This window comes from Toxorhynchites rutilus, chromosome 3, assembly GCF_029784135.1.
Source record: "Toxorhynchites rutilus septentrionalis strain SRP chromosome 3, ASM2978413v1, whole genome shotgun sequence".
NCBI lineage: Eukaryota > Metazoa > Arthropoda > Insecta > Diptera > Culicidae > Toxorhynchites > Toxorhynchites rutilus.
In genome coordinates, this window is record NC_073746.1 from 121,340,846 (window position 1) to 121,359,271 (window position 18,426).

An 18,426-nucleotide genomic window follows, 5' to 3' on the forward strand; every position below is an offset into this window, starting at 1 on the left:
CATGAAATAAAGTTAACGTTAATAACTATTTTCACAACGAACGAATTCTCGTGATTTGCATACCAATCGAATCGGGAATTATCTATGATTTGTACATGCTGTACATGCTATACATTACAATTCGCTAATCTCTAAACGGTTTAAATTCATGAAAACTGGAAGTGTTTCCTTTTTCCCATACATTTGATCGGTCGATTCGTGTGCAACGAGCAACTAATACATTAGTTTCTACCAGTTTTCAGCTTATTTGGTATAAATAAGCCATCCACTTCTCGTGTGGTGGTCATCGAAGCAACATCGTTGCCGGAGAGCGTCGAGCGGGAGAGGATAGTGTTTCTCAGGACAGGTGAAGGAGGAGTATGGATTAGAGTTTCTTTCCACAAGAGCCCTTCTCAGGGCTAGAGGCGAAAAACAAAATTGGAATGCCTAATGCTGATTTCACACACAGCTCGATACAAAAAAAAAGGAAGCCCTGTGTAGCAAGATGTGCTTCGACAAAAGGATGCCAATAACATACTGGAAATTTTTGTGCTAGTGTGGATATGGAAGTGTATCCAGGATTTTGGAATATAGAAATACACTGCTTTTATGCAACGTATCTTTCATGGAAGTATGCTTTTAAATTCCAGCAGGGAAATCCTATTGTTGCATGTTGTGGAGTTCGATCACACATCAAGAATATAAGAGACGGATTTCGCGCCAACTCGTCTATGGGATTGGCATGACCACCTCAAACCTAATGAAATTTTATGGTCGTGAAGACCTTACCTAATTAAGCAGCTTGGCATACTTAGTTTTCCGAAAATTTATCCAGACTAACATATGGAAAGGGCTAAATATTTTTGATAATTTTTTTACTGATAAATATTTTTTGTAATCCTACACGGAAAAAAATTGAATTCAAAAACTAAAAATTGATTTTCTCAAAATGGTCATCTCTAATTTCGATGAAGTTGTTGTAAATTTAGGTTTCTATTAAGAGGCACTGTAGATATGATAATAATGAGTGGATTGTATAGATACCTAAAGCATGAATAAAATAGCTCTGCAGTTGTTTGAAAATTACCAGTCGTGAACGGTAGCAAATGTTAAGTGGCGGAAAAAATAGCATTATTTTGTTTCTGTGTGATCATCAAAATTCAACAAAGAAAAGTATGACATTGTTTAGCAACATGAGTCGTGATCTCCAGGATTTTCAAGGATTACAAATGCAGTGCTGGTTTTCACAACCCCAAGTGTAATTGTAATAAACTGCATCGGTTACCATAAACAGTAATAGAGAAAATACGTTTACTGGCATATACCCATCCGTTGGATGATACAATGCGAATTTGTGAATCTTGTTTGGCAGTGATTTGTCACCTTTTGGATGCCCCACCGTTGCTGCAAGACCATACGGTATAGAAATACAAAATTCATGAATACCTTGAAAAACCAATACGTGATAGCACGGACCACCACCACCGTTACACAGAACACCACACAAATTAGTAGGGACACCACACTGTATTAGTACAAAAACTCCAGTTTAGGTAACCACACATAACAGAGTGACGTCACAAACGAAAATTGGTTGAGAATTAGGAGATAAGTTTTTCAAACAACTGCAGAACCATTTTACTCAACCTTTAGATATCTATACAATCCATTTATTATTATCACCTCTACAGTGACTCTGAATAGATACCTAAATTTACAACAACTATTCGATACCTGACCGACCGATTAAGAGATTTTTGGCAGATGGCTATTGTTTGAGAGCTGTCGTTGCTCTCTGAATTGAAACATATCGTATTTGACTACAAAACAAGCTGAAAACTGAAACTTTACCACGCAAGGGTAACCATGAATCCATTTTCTACCGGTTATTGATTTTTCTATAACTGTACACAAAAAACAAAAATTGAGAATTATCGAGAAAAAAACTTGAAAAAGTTTTTTTTAGAAATACTTTTTTGCCTTAAATACACACATGTTGCGATGTATGGAAGAGTTGTAGGGCACATATTTATCTACCATTTCATCAAAATCTGAGATGACCTTTTTGAGAAAATCGACTTTTAGTTTTTGAAATCGATTTTTTTCAGTGTGTGATTTCAAAAATTCTTTTTCAGTATTTTTTTCTGAAAATTCAATTATTTTCCTAGAACTCTTCCATAGATCACTTTTTTGTAGGACTAACTATTCTCGAGTAAAAAAAATATAAAAAAATGATCAAAAATATTTAGCCCTTTCCATATGTTAGTCTAGATAAATTTTCGAAAACTAAATATGCCAAGTTGCTTAATTAGATAAGGTCTTCACGCCCTGAAAGTTTCATTAAGTTCTGAGAAGGTCATGTCAACATCTGGTCGAGTTGACGCGAAATCCATCAGATTCTGTATGCGCATGTATGAGTCGAGTCTACTGCAGTAATAAAACACAAAATAGCTAGAAAGTTATTTAAAAAATGCATTGCGATGCTAAAATGCGATGTATTTTAAAATAATAGTGATAAACAAGTGGATTGAATAATATAATTCCGTACAATTACGTATACAACCCATTACAATTTTTTTGCATGCACGGAAGCTATAACTCATATCATAATAGGCTGCGAGTGAAAAAAGCTGATTTCTTTAGTTTGACAGTTGTACCATGACGAAGTGGCAGCGTATTCCTGATTTGTCCAAATGTCGCAAGAAGACATTTCGATCACCATGGAAAGGGCAAAGGAACACTGGATCAGCGACTTTATGGCACAGAAGATCGTAAAGGAAGATTGCTGAAAGAGGTCGAGTGTCGAGTACCAACCGCATCCATGAGTTACATAATTGCAGTAAGTAGAAACTCGATCGATGGTTCTTCTTCTTCTTAAATAGCACTCAACGTAGTATTACTTAATAGCACTCAACGTAGTATTACTTGCGTTAGTACTTAGTCGAGATTTTTATGCCAAATAACACGCCTTGAATGCATTCTGAGTGGCAAGCTCTAGAATACGCGTGGCCACAGTGCAAGTCTGATGAAATTTCTTTGAAGAAAAATTCCCCCGACCAGAATGGCAATCGAACCCGAACCCCCGGCATGTTAGGTTTGACGTTAACCACTCGGCTGCCACGGGAACACCATCGATGGTAAACATAGCTTAAAATTCTCATAAACTTGCTCCTTTTGAATAAATAAATAAAAGAAATCAAAACCAAAATTTTTGAGAATTATTTTTCAATTTAGACTCCTTGATTAGTGTTCTCTCTAAGCATCCTTCGTTCATGCGTTAGTTCAAAATGAATCTAGATCACCTTCGTCGTTTTTTCTCTCATATAATTTGAGGAGCTCAGAAGGACTTGAAGGACTTGGGGTGTAAGTAACTTGATCGATTTCTCTTCATTAACTTTTTCTTTAGTTAATAACTCAAATGCATAATCGTTCCAATATGATTTTGCTATAGAATCCTATGGATGAGGCTCTGACCTATCTTCTACATAGTCAAATACAGCTGGGAATGTGGTCGCAGCTAATTATGACCGAGAGAGAGATTCGATGTAGAGAAATCGATTATGTCACTTACACCCCTTTCATTTTGGGCTTCTCATTTATGTTCGTCTCAGCAATTAAAGAATAAATATAATGTTGTAAAATTAAATAAAGTAAATTGGCCGCTCAGGTTGGCCAACTGAGTGTCCGAAAACTGATAAGAAATATTCCGAGCAAAGTTCGCAACCTCATCAGAACAAAATCAGAATATTTATTTATATCAAGCCGTACCATCACAACATTTTCATCTCATCGGAACTATCCCTAGGTGTATTTGATTTTTGCGTCCATATTTTACTTAGATCGAGCTTCAGATCGCTACTAACAGTTCCTCAACAGATATCACACAAAAATCTAATGATAATGATAACTACCTTCAGTATTGCACAGATTTGTTTCGCACTTCAAGCAGTATTCCGGATCATCGTTGCACTCGGATACGATGTCATCAATACAACCGAGAATGAGTTCACCCTGCTTCTGATAGCGAAAGCATTTGTTCCCCGGTTGATGATTGCGGCAAACTCCGGCATCAGATTCACCAACGGCACACACGTCGTTGTCATTGCAGTTGTCAGTGTTGCACAAATTCTGACAGAGATTGGGATTTTTATCGCAGATGTTTGTATCACTAACGCATCCTCGTACAATAGCACCGGTATCTTGAGTAATATATAACGGTAAACTACAGAATATTTTTTGGAATACAAATCAGGAACAAACCTTCCAGATATACCATACACCCCACAGAAGTGCGGCAAGTTTCAGCGGGACTGTCAAAACAGGTATGTCCTGAGCAGGATAGACAACTCCAGAACTCATCTGAGTTACAGTTATTCCCTTGAGTGCATTCCATACAGTTGTCCTCATCGCTACACTCATAATCCTCGTCGGAAACACAACCACGCTCATAAACCGAATTATCTGACAATATTCAATGCTTTGCATAACCTTTATCATATGCTGTGTAAACATACATACCAGATAATTTGAAATAACATCCCATTCCATTATTTCGCTTACAATATGATACTTGCTCGGGTTTAATTCTGTCACAATTTCCCTTGCATTGGTAGCACTGCTTCGCATCTACTGGGAACAGTCCGACATTGCTCGCCGGACCGCTGCTTTTTATGCAATCTTCCTCGCAAGGTATCTCTGGGAACGTTTTTGAACACCCTCGCACTGTGAAACCGTCGACTTTAGGGAATGTTTCTTGTAAGTAATCAACGAAAAATTCAACGAAACATTGTCACTCACCATCCTTGTGCACCAAACACGTGTCATCGATCGAACACAGTTCATAACGCAAGGTTTCTACGCCTACAATACAACTTCCGTCGTGTTGCGAACTACACGACACACAGTGTAAAACATTACATCCAATTCCGGTACACCTTGTGCATGACTCCGCCCCTCCTTCACAAGCGAGATACTCTTCCGAGGAGGGATCCGTCAGTTCATTCAAACAACCTTTTTTAACCTTAGAACCATCTTGATACAAATAGCAGCCGTCATAAAATTTTGATCCTGGACATGTTTTCAAAACGCCAGTCCTGCATTCTTCAGCATTTCCGCAGATAACACACTCGGGATTGGTCTCATCGACATTGCAGTAATCAGAATCACAAACGAGACAGTTGTTGTACTCAACGCATTCACCGAATTGGCTATCCGTATCGCATCCACGCCGAATAGTTCCGTCGTTCAACTCCAGCGTGAAACATTGCTTGGCAGCGACATCGGGGCAGTAATCGCTCAACCAGTCGCCTCCACAGGTTTCGCATTGATGACACTGGCGGTGCGTAGGGAAGTCCTTGTGGTTACATCTCGGTTTGGCACAGGCTTCAGCAATATCGAAAAGATCTGCTGGATCCAGTCCGTCGGTACATCCGCGAAACGTCACCTTGCCTGCTCCTGACACATTTACATTACATTAATACATTTGCTGCGGATTGATAATAATATGTAATCTAGATATACTTACGTGTGTATCCAGAGTAGCATAAACTATCATAATCTTGACAAGTGTCGACGGTTTGTCTTTCAGGATCTATGGATCGACACTCTGAATTACCACATAAGAAACATCTGCTGAATTCTGGTGAGATGAGTAATAAAATTTTGATAAACTAAGCATATTTCTACCATTTAGCCATTGTAATTTAGGGTTCCTCGCTTTCAAATTCAAATGTTCGATTTCGTACGTTCTGAAATAATTCATTATTGTTAACAATCTTTCTCTGCAAACATTTCGCATGAAGGGCCACAATATGAACAAAACATTTGCAACCCATCATGCACAAACATAAAACTATTCATTAAGGTGAAAGTGGAAGGAAGCCAAAAATGGTTGCTACAAAGGTGGTCATTTCTTTCATTTCCCTCCCTCACCCCTCGCTAGAAAATCAATAATTTTGCGAAACAGTGTGAAGAAAATGATCGTCTTCGCGCACTTCCCATCAAGTACTATAAACCAAACTCTAATCGATTACTCACAGGATATTAAGTTTTCATCTGGCGTCGCACTGTATAGTGAAAAACATTGGAAAACTCGAGCTGGTGCTCTGAAATTTAATTTTCATTTTTCAATTTTCCGCAATGGTTTTGTTTGCATCGTTTTTCGACACTGATGCCAGACAACATCATCGAAATAGCTATAAAAGCCACTCAATAAAATGTTATTCCTGAGTCATAGCGTTTCATGTCATGAAAATCAATAAAATAAAATTGTGTGTTTTTTAATGTGTTTGTATTTTTGAATTTGTTTTTTTATGTTTATATTCATTAAGACATTTGTTAGATGAACAAGGAAATAAATAATAATAATAATCAATACAATTATTATTTTTACGCTTAATGGGTCTATAATGTAAGTTTTAGCAACTTTAACATTGGTAAAGAAAATTGTGTTGCAAAGCTCGGAACACTGCCACGGCTGCCTATGCCTTCAAAAATAGTAAACGGAAGAGACATTACATTACATTCAATCAAAAAGCCTCGGCCAACGAAGAGAAGAGTTAAGGCTCTCCAACGTGAATATGTGAAAGCAATACGATCAACGAAGGAAAATATTAAGGAAATATCAACATCGAGTTACTGTGCGGAAGAACTTGTTAATACCTAAAGAGCCCCTATTCGCATGTGTAATAAATTTGCTCATGTAACACTCGCGTATAATCAGAATTTTACTTCATATGCAAATACACCTTCTATATATATTTATATTTGCAATTGTTCATCGGAACACATCGTTCATTCATTTTACTTTAATATTGAATTGTTATTTTTTTTCAAATGTATTCTAAGACTCGTGTCAATGTGTCAAGCGCCACACAGTCTGATAAGTGAATTCTCGCGTAACTTTTGAAAAGGTCCTTAGTAACAAAAGTAAACAAATCGAGTTTTACTATACAAATGATTGCTTTTATACCCATTAACATCATGCAAAAACACGCATTGTGATTAATATCCATTGAACGATGAAAATTTTAAACTAATAAAACGTCCAATGTAACATTTCGTGTTACGGAGGTTTCACTGTTATATAAGACGTTTGGTTTCGTTAACCGTCTGAAATGACAAAACAAACGCAACATCTCAATTATGTACTTTGGACGTTTCAAAGATGTCTTCCAGCAGACATCATAAGTGTGTAAATAAACAAAAACAATGTGAATGTGTACATTGGTCACGTCTAAGTTGATTTGTGCTATTATTTTTTGGAATTAAATTTGATTATTTATACCGTTTCCGCGGTGTCTGAGGATGCAGTCGATTTGATTCATAGTAAGTTTTAAGAGAAGTGTGTAATGTTGATGTTTTTGACATTAAACATAATTTGTTCTCGTCCAACAAGCTGTATATAAAGCTAATCAAACATTACTATTCCTATATATATTATTCTATCCGCAGCTGAATAATTGAGCCTAAAGGGAGCTGCTTCCTTAGTTTCCGCTATAGCTCCTCATAGTTTTGTTCCAGGATGCTTTGAGGGAGTTTTCGTTAATGGCAGTTCAGCAGCTACAGCAGCTCCACAGACGACTGGGATGATGCAAACATTATGGATCCACAGGCAGAAAGGCAGTTTAACCACAGTAAAGAAGATAAACCAGAGAATACTAATATTGTCAGTTGTGCCATACTCTTTAATTAGGTTGCAACCGTCGTTCTGAAAGATTCATCGAATTGTATGAAGACGATTATACGAATGATGTCAACGACCCAGACTGGATACCTGATGGCAATACAACAAATTAAATAATTTAGCAATCTATGAATATTTTGAAGAATTCAAAATAAATGCTGACACGGATGCGGAAAATGCAGAAACAGAGCAGGATTACGAAGATGATGACGAAGAATCTTAGCATTACAACGATTACGAATATTGGGTGATAGACCCAAGAACAGATGGAGAATCTCAGCCGAAAATAATGAAATCACAGCAGGAATACGAAGATGTAGACGACGGATTTAAGCACGATAATGAAGACGAAGATGAAGAAACATAGTTAGAAGAAGAAGATGGAGAACCTCAGTAATAAAAACGAAATTGAAAATGCGGATATTGCAAAGGTGAAAGGACGTTAACCCAAAACAAGAAAAGGAATTGTTGTCCCAACAAGGCGTGTGAAAAGACCTTGTCATTGGAAAATGCGATGCTACGTAAAGTTTCCTGAACCTGTCCGAAAGCAGTTCCTAGAAAACCTTCTAAAACTGGCTTTGTCTGGTTAGCATCAACACTATAGATCATTATCAGCACAGTACGACCAAGGGTAAGTAAATATTCATATTTCATGCTCTTGGCGACATTCTAAAACTAAACGTAATTTTTGAGTGATTCCAGATTATTTTAGTATCAATAAATTTTATGATGAAAATTAATATTCATTAGATCTCAGACGCTAAGGGGTTAAAGGATGATAGTGACTTAATGACTGCTCTTTCGTTAATAACTCATCTGATGGCTTTTTTTTCTCTCGATCGAGGAAGAGAGCAGAATGTTATGGAAAAAGAAGGATTTTATTCGACTCACAGAATGAGGAAGATTGAGTTTTATAATCATGAACCATTTTAGTGAACTGATGATCAAATAAGTATAACATAGTATGCCTAATATATTATTATTTATTATTATTTGTCGATGAATAGTTGTTTTGAACTTTTTGTTAAACGCAATTTTGATAACGTGCGATAGGGTAAGTAGGATATGGTTTTCAATGCATTTGGATATGGGAAATTTGGTTCTATGTTTTTTTGGTTGACATCTATAAAACATTTGTGAGACACTAGAATACATTTTCGCTGTCACTGCGCGTTGAAGGCAATATTCCACTTCCTCATCCCTGCCTCACTTAGGCCACCGTACAGCTACTTTAACTAGTTTTCATGACCTCATTCCTACGTTTTCCCCACTTCAAAACGATTGAAGATCGAAGCTGCCATTAAAGTAAGTGGTCAAACTCTTATTCACGATGAGGATACTTGCGAGCGTTTCACTATTGCTGGAAGATTAACTGTCCGCCAGTTCATCTCTCCAAAATTTAGCAAACATTGTCACTGGTGATGCTAAATAGAGGAATTTTTGTCCATAACCAGCACTTTTAGAAACATGCTTCTGCGCCGGGTAATTCTCCAATTCCGGTAGCAGAAACGATGTTCAATTTAATCCTTCTTCACTCTCAGTACCACTGTTTATCTACAAAGACTTTTAAGACTTTTAAGCATTATCGTTGTACAACACTCAAGGCGCTTACCAGTAAGTCAGAAATTTTACTCAAAAACTAATTAAATAATACAGTAAACATTAAAAGTAAAATTATTTACACACCGACGGCGCCAGTGGTTGTATGGTTAGCGTAACAGCCTCACAATCCGATCGGCCTGGGTTCAATCCCAGCTGGCGTCGTTGGGATTTTCTGAGGCGAAAAATCTCTGGTTACGTCTTCCTTCGGAGCGGAAGTAAAAGAAGTTGGCCCGGCTCATGAGTTGTTGAGTCTGATAGGTAGGAACAGGTGGAGTCGCCTCCCTGATGTCGGTGATTGGCACTAAAGTGGCGGAAATAGGCCGACGAAAAATAAGCGAAGATAAAAAAAAAATTTACACACTGTGGCAAGTGATGAGAATCCAAACAACAAAAGGACCAATGTACAGATATGTTTTGTTTTAATATTTTTTGACACATTGGACTATAGTTTTGGCCATCAAGGTGAAGCGTCTGACTAGAACAGTGAAACACTCATAATAAGAAACCTAATGTATGACGTTATGTTTGGTAGGATAATGACTTCTGAATGCAAACAGAATTATGCTGGAATGTTCCGTTCCAAACGTGTAATAATAAAAAAGTAAAATGACCAATGTACAGCTTGGTTAATCAAAATGTCCAATGTGGTATTTTACGCGTTTTAACCTTTTTTTTAAATATATATTGGCTGTATGGTTTGTATTATAAAAAGTTTATTAATACTTCTCACCTATACAGTCCACAGAACGTGGAAAAAATATTTGTGTTTGAAACAAATTCAAAAAACATTCTGAAAACTTTGCCTTCGTTTTTCTCGAAATGAGTGGTTTGTTACTTAGGACCTTTTCAAATGTTATGCGAGAATTGATCTATTTAAGTACAAAGTCAAAACATGCAAAACAAATTGCTCTTCTCAAAACTATTATCCCATTTTTACAAGTGCTTTTACCTATACTACTACAATAGCTAGCTTCCACCTTCACCTTAACCCTTCCATACTCGCGCACTGGTCTCACAGACCGATAACTCTATAATTGGTTGGCTTCTTAGAAAACATCAACACTACGATTTTACGATTATCTCTAGTTTCCGTATTCATTGTTCTTGATTGTTTAGCGCATCGTAAGTTTTGTTACCCGACGACTGTCCGATCGAGACCAAGAAGGGGATGTATGTCACTTTTTTATTATAATCGGCCTGTGGCACCGTAAGTAACTTTTTCAGGACAAGTGATTTTTTCCTGTTCTAGAATATTGTTCAAAGAAATGTATAAGGTTAATGTTAGCGGTGTACGATATTAATTGAATAGAATGCATAACATTAGTACAGGACTATTCTTATTTCATTTGAGTCCTCTTTGTCACCGGATTGAACGGAAAAAAATTAATGACGTCGTTAGTTTCATACGTTCAAAACATAAATGTTTGACTTTCATACACTCGCTAAATATAATGTTCACGAGTTGTGATTTTGCGCGCGAGTACAAGAGGGTTAAAGGGTTGTTATACGTCAGTTATGAGACAAACGTATGCATATACAGTGTGTCACCGTGAGAATGATACAAATATTCGAGCAGTGTTTGTTTTGACCACGACACATGATTATACAGCCATTCCATGTCAAACTGATCTAGTGATTTTCAGATTTTCGTCGATAGTGGTAATTTTGTTTTTTATCGCAAAACACTAGACCCGTATTTTTAATCTTTTTATGAGGGTGCTCATTTCCGTTTTAGGGTGGTCCGAATATTTTTTTTTCACTTTCTCGCAAACATATTTTTTTTTTAAATTAATAACTTTTGAACCACTGAAACGATTTAAATGATCGTCATATCATTGACTTTAATTTGATATGGCACGTGAAAATTTGAAATGGTGCCTGAAATAATTCCATGCATAAAATAATCATAAACGACATTGGTATCTAACTTTTCAAAGGAATATTTGCCATGTTTCATTAGCATATCATCTCTCGATTTGAATTCATTTGACCTTATACATGCTATTATACATACGTATACATTAGGGTGCCAATGAAAATGGTCATCTCTAATTTCAAAATGATACCTCATAAAAAATGTTCACCATCTCGAAAAAACACCCTATGCCAAATATTAGCTCAATCGGACTTAACACGTTGAGCCCAGCGTCGGTCCCTAGGGGCCGACGTTGAGCTTTTTGGTAGGTAGTAGGTAGGTTTTTGGTAAATTGCTGACTGACTGGAACTGACAGTTATAAAATAATAAAATAAAAATATATATGGTTTGTTTTCGGATGTTTTACAAAATTTGACTATTTTCTATTAATACAATAAGTATCTTTGTGAACTGGGAACGACACTGATATTGTGCTAACGCTCCTGATGCGCGCTGAATGGAAAGCGGAGCAAAAAAAAATCGAGGCTTAACGTGTTAAGGGAGAGTGGCGCAAAGCGGTCAAAGTTTGGGTTTTTTGAAAATCGAAAAATCATCCAAGAGAGGAGTAAAGGAAATCGGGGTTTCCCAAATTTTTGTTTGATGCCAAATGTCTTAAAATTGCGTGAAACGTCGAGAACTAGTGTCATCTCGAAAAGAAAATTTTTGTCAAAAATCGACACTCTGATACTTAGTTTTTTTTCGGAATACGAAACGTATGGTTTTGGATACCAATAAAAATAGTTATCTCGATTATTCATTCGGAACATGCGGCGAAATCAAAGTCCCGGAAACGAGGGGCTCAAACTGCTTCGAAAACGAACTATTTAAATAATTAGAAATGTAGATCGCTGCTTGAAATTCCATGTTAGTCTCGATTGGTTTGCGGTTGATGCATGATGCAAAATACGTTGGCTAGTCAACCTCTGTCAGTTTCCATTTGCATTCGTGATGAACAGACATGCAAAATCGTTTGCTTGTGAATGCACCTAGGGGTAGAATATCATTTCGCACCCATTTTGACAGTAAGCTAGGTGTTCCCGTGATTATTTTTTATATCACGTGAAAGAAATTTAGGGTGTACGGTGGATTGAATAAACACGTCTGGAGGATTTAAGTGTCAAAAAGAGACCTGCTCCCAGTTTATTTATCAGCCAATACCACCCTTAAACGGAATTGGTCACCCTAATGAAAAAATTAAAAAATACGGATCTAATTGTTTGCGATAAAGTACAAATCTACCACTTATCACGAAAATCTGAGAACCACTATATCGGTTTGGCATGGAATGGCTGTTATTTTATATTTTATTCATGCATTACAAACTTTATGCTTTTCTCGGACACTACTATTGTTAATTATTAATCACTACAAATATATTGTACACAAGTGAAAGAATATTATTTTGTACACATATAAATAGATCGCAAAACGATCCCAATGGAAAACAAAATATACAGTGACACATATTCGTAATCATACCCCACCATGCTTCTTTTGAAAGTTGAAAACAAGCTTTCTGATCATTTTATTTAGATAAAGCCACAGTGTCATATGAGAGTAGAATGGTTTGCTATCTGTTTTCAGAATAATTGTTTTTATTTCTGTAAGAATGGCGAATGAACCCTAGATTCCATACCATTTTGTTGACACTTTGCTTCATATTTTTCTTCAGGATGTTCAATTGAACATTCTCTTCCGTTACACCATCGATAAAAATCAAATTGAGCAAAAAAAAACATTTGTCAACATTTGTGAAAGCAAAAAAAAAACAGTTGCTATAATTTGATTTTTCCAAACATGAAACACATCAATGTTTTACTGGGAAGACGTTACTTCCGTAGACGAGTCCAAATTTATCATCTATGGCTCCGATGGTTACCGTTTCGTATGGAGGAAACGATGAATTAAATTTTTAAAAATCTGAAAAAAACGTTTAAACAGGGTGGTGGTAGAGGGATGGTATGTGGGCGCATACATTGGCAATTTGGTTTTCATCGATGGTGTATTGGATCAGAATGTTTACTTGATCATAATGAAGGAAGATATGAAGCAACCCATAGCGCAAGTCATATTGTAACCATAATACACCCATACCTCGCTTTACAGCTAGTTACGTTCCTAGGCCGCTAAGAAAAAAGCCGTATAACGAATCAACTATTCCAATACAAATTCATACAAACTCTATCGGATCGATTCCAAGCTTGTTCAACGAAAAGCCGTATAAAGAGCGGCTGTATAGCGAGGTATGGGTGTAGTTATAATTCGCAATCTCAAATAAACAAAAAAAAATTTGGTTTTTACAATTTGGTTTACGGGAGACGTGGTCAAAGGTGACAAACAATTATCGACGACAGCAAAAGACGTGGATCTCCAAACGAACGAGAAAACCCTATTAGATTTTGAATCTTCGCCATGATGGGTTGTTGGGTGGAAATAACAACTAGGTAGCCACGATGTATAGGACTTGGGAGCGATATGCATCGATATAACACAAGACAAGTAAGTGACCTCAGAACCAAGAACTTTCGATTGTCCTGTACCCAAAATTCACTTTTTTACAAAGGATATCGGCTTTACAATACATTACCAAATGAAGCAAAGACAGCAACAAGTCTTCGAATGTTCCGTAGTATCTGTAAAGAGTTTTTGAGGTATGATTTGGATTTCCAACCCAGTATGGAATCAATGTTAATCAATGTTAGCATGTAAGATGACGTTATAACGGATATTTGTGTTTCTTATCTTATGACTATGATGATGATGGTATGTTATTCGTTTGCGGAACTTTAGTCGTACCTTTTATCTCTTTAGTCGTACATACAAATTTGACTTTGAACAATACTTTGAGTCCGCGTGTGTGTGTAAACGCACATAGAGAGGCATGAGACTGAACATAATCAAATTTCTCTCGAATCAAATAAAAGCGTTCCAAGGGGTTCAATGTGGAAACCGGAGTGAAGCTAGGGATAGCTCAACCGGAATACTCGTAATTTCATCTTTTCAACAGATAGTTATAACGAGATTTTTCTGTGTTGTGGCAGATCTCATTGCAGATTCAGGTTGATACGTTTATACTCCAGGTTGAATGTAGGACCTGAAGTATCGGCTGGGATTAGGCTTAGGTTTGCTCAGCTGTCTGGTCTCGGAAACGGTTAACAGACCGTTGACGGGTATCCAATGAAGCGGGAATTCCTTTGTAAATTCGAGGCTAATACTGACATAGGTATTGGGTTCAATCCCTGATCGGTCAAGGATTTTTTCGGGTTGGAAACTTTCTTGACATGCCTTGGGATAAGTAATGGGCCTGAAGTATCGGCTAGAATTAGGCTTGGGTTTGCTCAGCTGCTTGAACTCGGAAACGATAGCATCGTGGCCGGGGATCTGATAAAGCGGGAATTCCCTTGTAAATTCTTGGCTAATACTGACATAGGTATTGGGTTCAATTCCCGATCGGTCTAGGGTCTTCCCGGGTTGGAAATTCTCTCGACATGCCATGGAATAAATACGATCAGATAATGGCTTATATTGTTCTTTCGATTAGTAATCTGTGTCTGCGAAATAACCAGTCCGTTTTTATTTCATTTTAATTTGCTTACTGGTTAGTTGATGAATAATTTAAATGCCGTAATATAATTATTATCAATGAGATAACCCGTTCCGCTCAAACCTTTTTAGGGGAATGAGGTGGGACCATCATCATTTAGGACTGGATGTCAGGTTAAAATGATAGGAAGGTGGAATGATTGGAAGGAAGAATTCGGGAAGAAGGAAAGAAGGAGTTTCGAGAATTAAGTCGGATAGGAGTGGAGGTCTTTTGGGTGATCAAATCGTCGTAATCAAATAAAAATTGTTAATCTGAAACCAAACCTGAAACGCTAACCAAATCCGAAACACAACGACCCTGATACCCGAGAACCCAAAAGAGGCCTCTGGAGCCCACCCCTGCACGTTCATAGATAAGGCCAAGGGGCTTTGGCAGCCCCACCAGAGTAATTCGTAATAATATAAAGTTCGCATATGGTTGCATCTCCCGACATCAATCCCAATAAAAAAAACTAAGGAAGTTTTCTGTGTAGGAATTTTAGAAACCATCAAATCTCCAAAAATAACGATTTTAAAAACCACTTGATAAAAAAATGGATGAATATTCCTTCCGACAGGTGGAAATTGACCCGGCATATCAGCCATTCCATGCTGCCAAAACGACATAGAGGTTCTCATTTTTTTTGTGAAAATTGGTAGTTATGATCTTATCGCAAGATATTAGACCCGATTTTTATTTTATTTTTTGTCATTTTCCATTTTTTTTCCTTTTTTTCAAAAATGGCTTTTTTCCAAGAAATCATAACTTTCTTGCCCGGTGAATTATGTCTGGCGCTATGTTACTTGCTCATTTTCGACGGAAATTCTGAGGAAGCACAAATTATTTGTGCCAATAGACCAATCATAACGTGCAATTTCCTTTGTCGAATTGTTCAATAGCAATGGTTTGGTGGTTTCAGCAAAACTGTAATTTTCATTCATCTATCACAAGTGTGGAAACATATCTAATCGATTGATACAAACATCTTTGCGATCTATCTAGAGATGGGCAAAACAGTTCACTTTGATGAACGGTTCACTCACTAACCGTTCATCTAAGTGAATCAGTTCTTTTGAACCGTTCTTTCGCTCTTTCGTTCAGCGGTATTAAGAACAACATAGAATGTTAACAGGAACCCAACATCAATAGACAGCTATTAATTGATATCGTTGGATTGGATAGTGTACGTATGGGATTTATATTTTTAAAATTTAGTGGGGAAAGATAAGCTGCTTCTTTAAAAGTCGCAAACTGTATGTGAAAATATGTTTATCGATCGACAAAAGTTTATGTAATAATTTGATGCGCACAAAATATGTGCAATTTTTCATATTCTCTTTTTGGACAACACACGGGTTCCATGTAAGATCATATTTTATAATTTTCATTCAGGCAAAAAAATCAGCAGCGATTTTCACTAACAATCAATCATACAAACAATCTCGATAACAAGTACACGCAATAGGCCAAACAATGAATTGAAAGCAACGAAAAAACTTTTTTCTCAACATGTCCTCACTATAATATTTTATGTTTACGTAATTCATGAATCGCCCCAGCTTCCCCCAGTTCGTGAACGGTTTGCCCATCTCTAGATCTATCAATAAAAGGTCGAGTTCTAAGCGTTCAAAATTCATTATTAATTATTTCAGATTCCCATTTTACATTCTATAACTATCAAACAGAAGTTTACTCAGATTCATGAAAGTCCTTGTGATTCGAAAAAATATAAAAAATATACATGTCAATGTGGCAATACCTTTCGAGTTGCAATTGTCCTGTTCACATGTTTTACAGTTGTATGTATCACAAACCGGTAGGTTTTCTTCACTTGTGCAACCCAATCGAAAGTTGTCGTCACTAGCTAAACAGACATTAAAACGAATTTATTTCAATCATTGCATTAAGTTTGTGAGCATACCGTACCTTCATCGCGGAAGCAGTTCTCCGTTGTGGTAATACCGTGTCGTTCACACGTTTGAGAGAATTTTTCGGGACTCTCTAGGCAATCGGTCTGTCCCGGCTTGTCAGAACTACAAACTATGCATTTTGGAAGTCGGTTGCAGTTGCTCGTGCTACACACTTCGAACTCATCTTGATTCTCTTGATAAATGCCGTCGGATGTACAGCCTCTTCTGTCATCTGTTTATCGAAATGGCAGTCAATTTTATTGATACGGAAATGAAGTTTCAATGTAAATATTTTATTCCATTCATGATGAAGTTAAATTATTCTAGTTGGTATATCTAATCTGAGAAATTGGCTTCGATTTTTGCCTAGAGTTCTATTCTATCTTCACGGAAAAAAAATTCATGTGTTGTGTCTGGGGAATCGGAATATAATTGAATATTATGCTTTAACCAAGTAGTATGTCGTTAAATTCCAACAAGCAACCGGACAAAAATAGCGAGGTTAAATGGATTAATATTTTCTTAGCTTCTTAACACGTGTTTTTAACGATACCCAGGTACAATTTGCTTATAACATGCACATTCTGAAGTTAAAAGCTTTGAAATACCTCAGTAATTTTTCCTCTACATATTGAAGCAATAGTTCCGACTATCTGGATGAGCAATGAGTATCATTAATCTTATCTAAATATGTTTTATTGTCGTTCACAAAAAATTAATGAGGTTGTTTACTTCTGAAGAAGAACGTACCAAGTTTATTGGCGTAACAATTGTCTCCCGGATCGCAGATTATAGGTTCACAGTCGGCAATGCCAGTGCACCGTTGACAAATCAATTCAATGTTATTCCCGTTCCGTGCGTCATTGAGCAGCAACTTCCCAGCTTCAGCTAGATTTGTTAGATGAGAATCGTTTTCCAATGTCACACTTGTGCTTACAATCACCACCACAAAAAATGTTACCAAAGCGCACCACATATTTGCACGCCTATAATTTTACACTAACGGATTTTCTCACTATAACGACTTCTGTGATGTTTCCAGTGGGTTATCCGATCCGAATTTCAATTACAACTGGAATCGTGTCGTCTGAGCCATCAATTTATTGATGCCCGATTTAGGTTTATCTACTATATTTTCGAGAGTTGTAAAGATAAAGCCCTCCTCGTGGTTCTCATTTCTAAGCTGAATGGTTCATGTCCAATTAGTAGAATCCCTCAATTATAATCACATGGAAAATCAATTTATTCTGATAGAGGGATGAAATATATTCAGTTAATTTGTTAAAATATAACAAAACATAAAATACTGTTTCAAATTTCTACCGAAACGCTTCAATTAATGAAAGTAGTTTCTGGTAATAGTGTTATTTTTCCGTGGGAGAGTTTTAAAATGCGCGATGATTAACAAATTGATCAATGGCAATAGTTGATCATTGGAGACGCCATCCGAATTGAGCGTTAAGCGACCCATAGATGTTCAATATTATGGCACTTCAATATTGCCCCTAGACGATCAAGTATATTGAACAAACCAAAATATTCTATATTATTGATCAATAATGTTGAACGTCTATGGACCGCCAATCCAACATCAGCTAGAACCTTTGCCAAGGCCAACCTAGGAGTAAATACACAATCGTTTGAAAACACTTTATTGACATAAACACTATAACAAAAGCACTCTCAACGTATTGAATCTGTAATCGAGGACCTTTAGTCGCAACTGAAAAAAGGACGATTAGTGTAGCTCTAT

At 36.8% G+C, this 18,426-nt stretch overlaps 1 protein-coding gene across 1 annotated transcript in view; it reads right to left on the reverse strand.

The window, feature by feature from the left end:
• Positions 1-17,649, reverse strand: part of LOC129773463 (extracellular matrix protein A-like) — a 31,270-nt gene extending 13,621 nt beyond the window's left edge. The window contains 8 exon segments of the mRNA XM_055777074.1: positions 3,891-4,107; positions 4,240-4,479; positions 4,550-4,716; positions 4,777-5,433; positions 5,504-5,617; positions 16,523-16,627; positions 16,690-16,905; positions 17,424-17,649. Of these exon segments, the coding sequence (XP_055633049.1) occupies positions 3,891-4,107; positions 4,240-4,479; positions 4,550-4,716; positions 4,777-5,433; positions 5,504-5,617; positions 16,523-16,627; positions 16,690-16,905; positions 17,424-17,649 (1,942 nt within the window).
• Between the last annotated feature and the right edge of the window lie 777 nt (positions 17,650-18,426).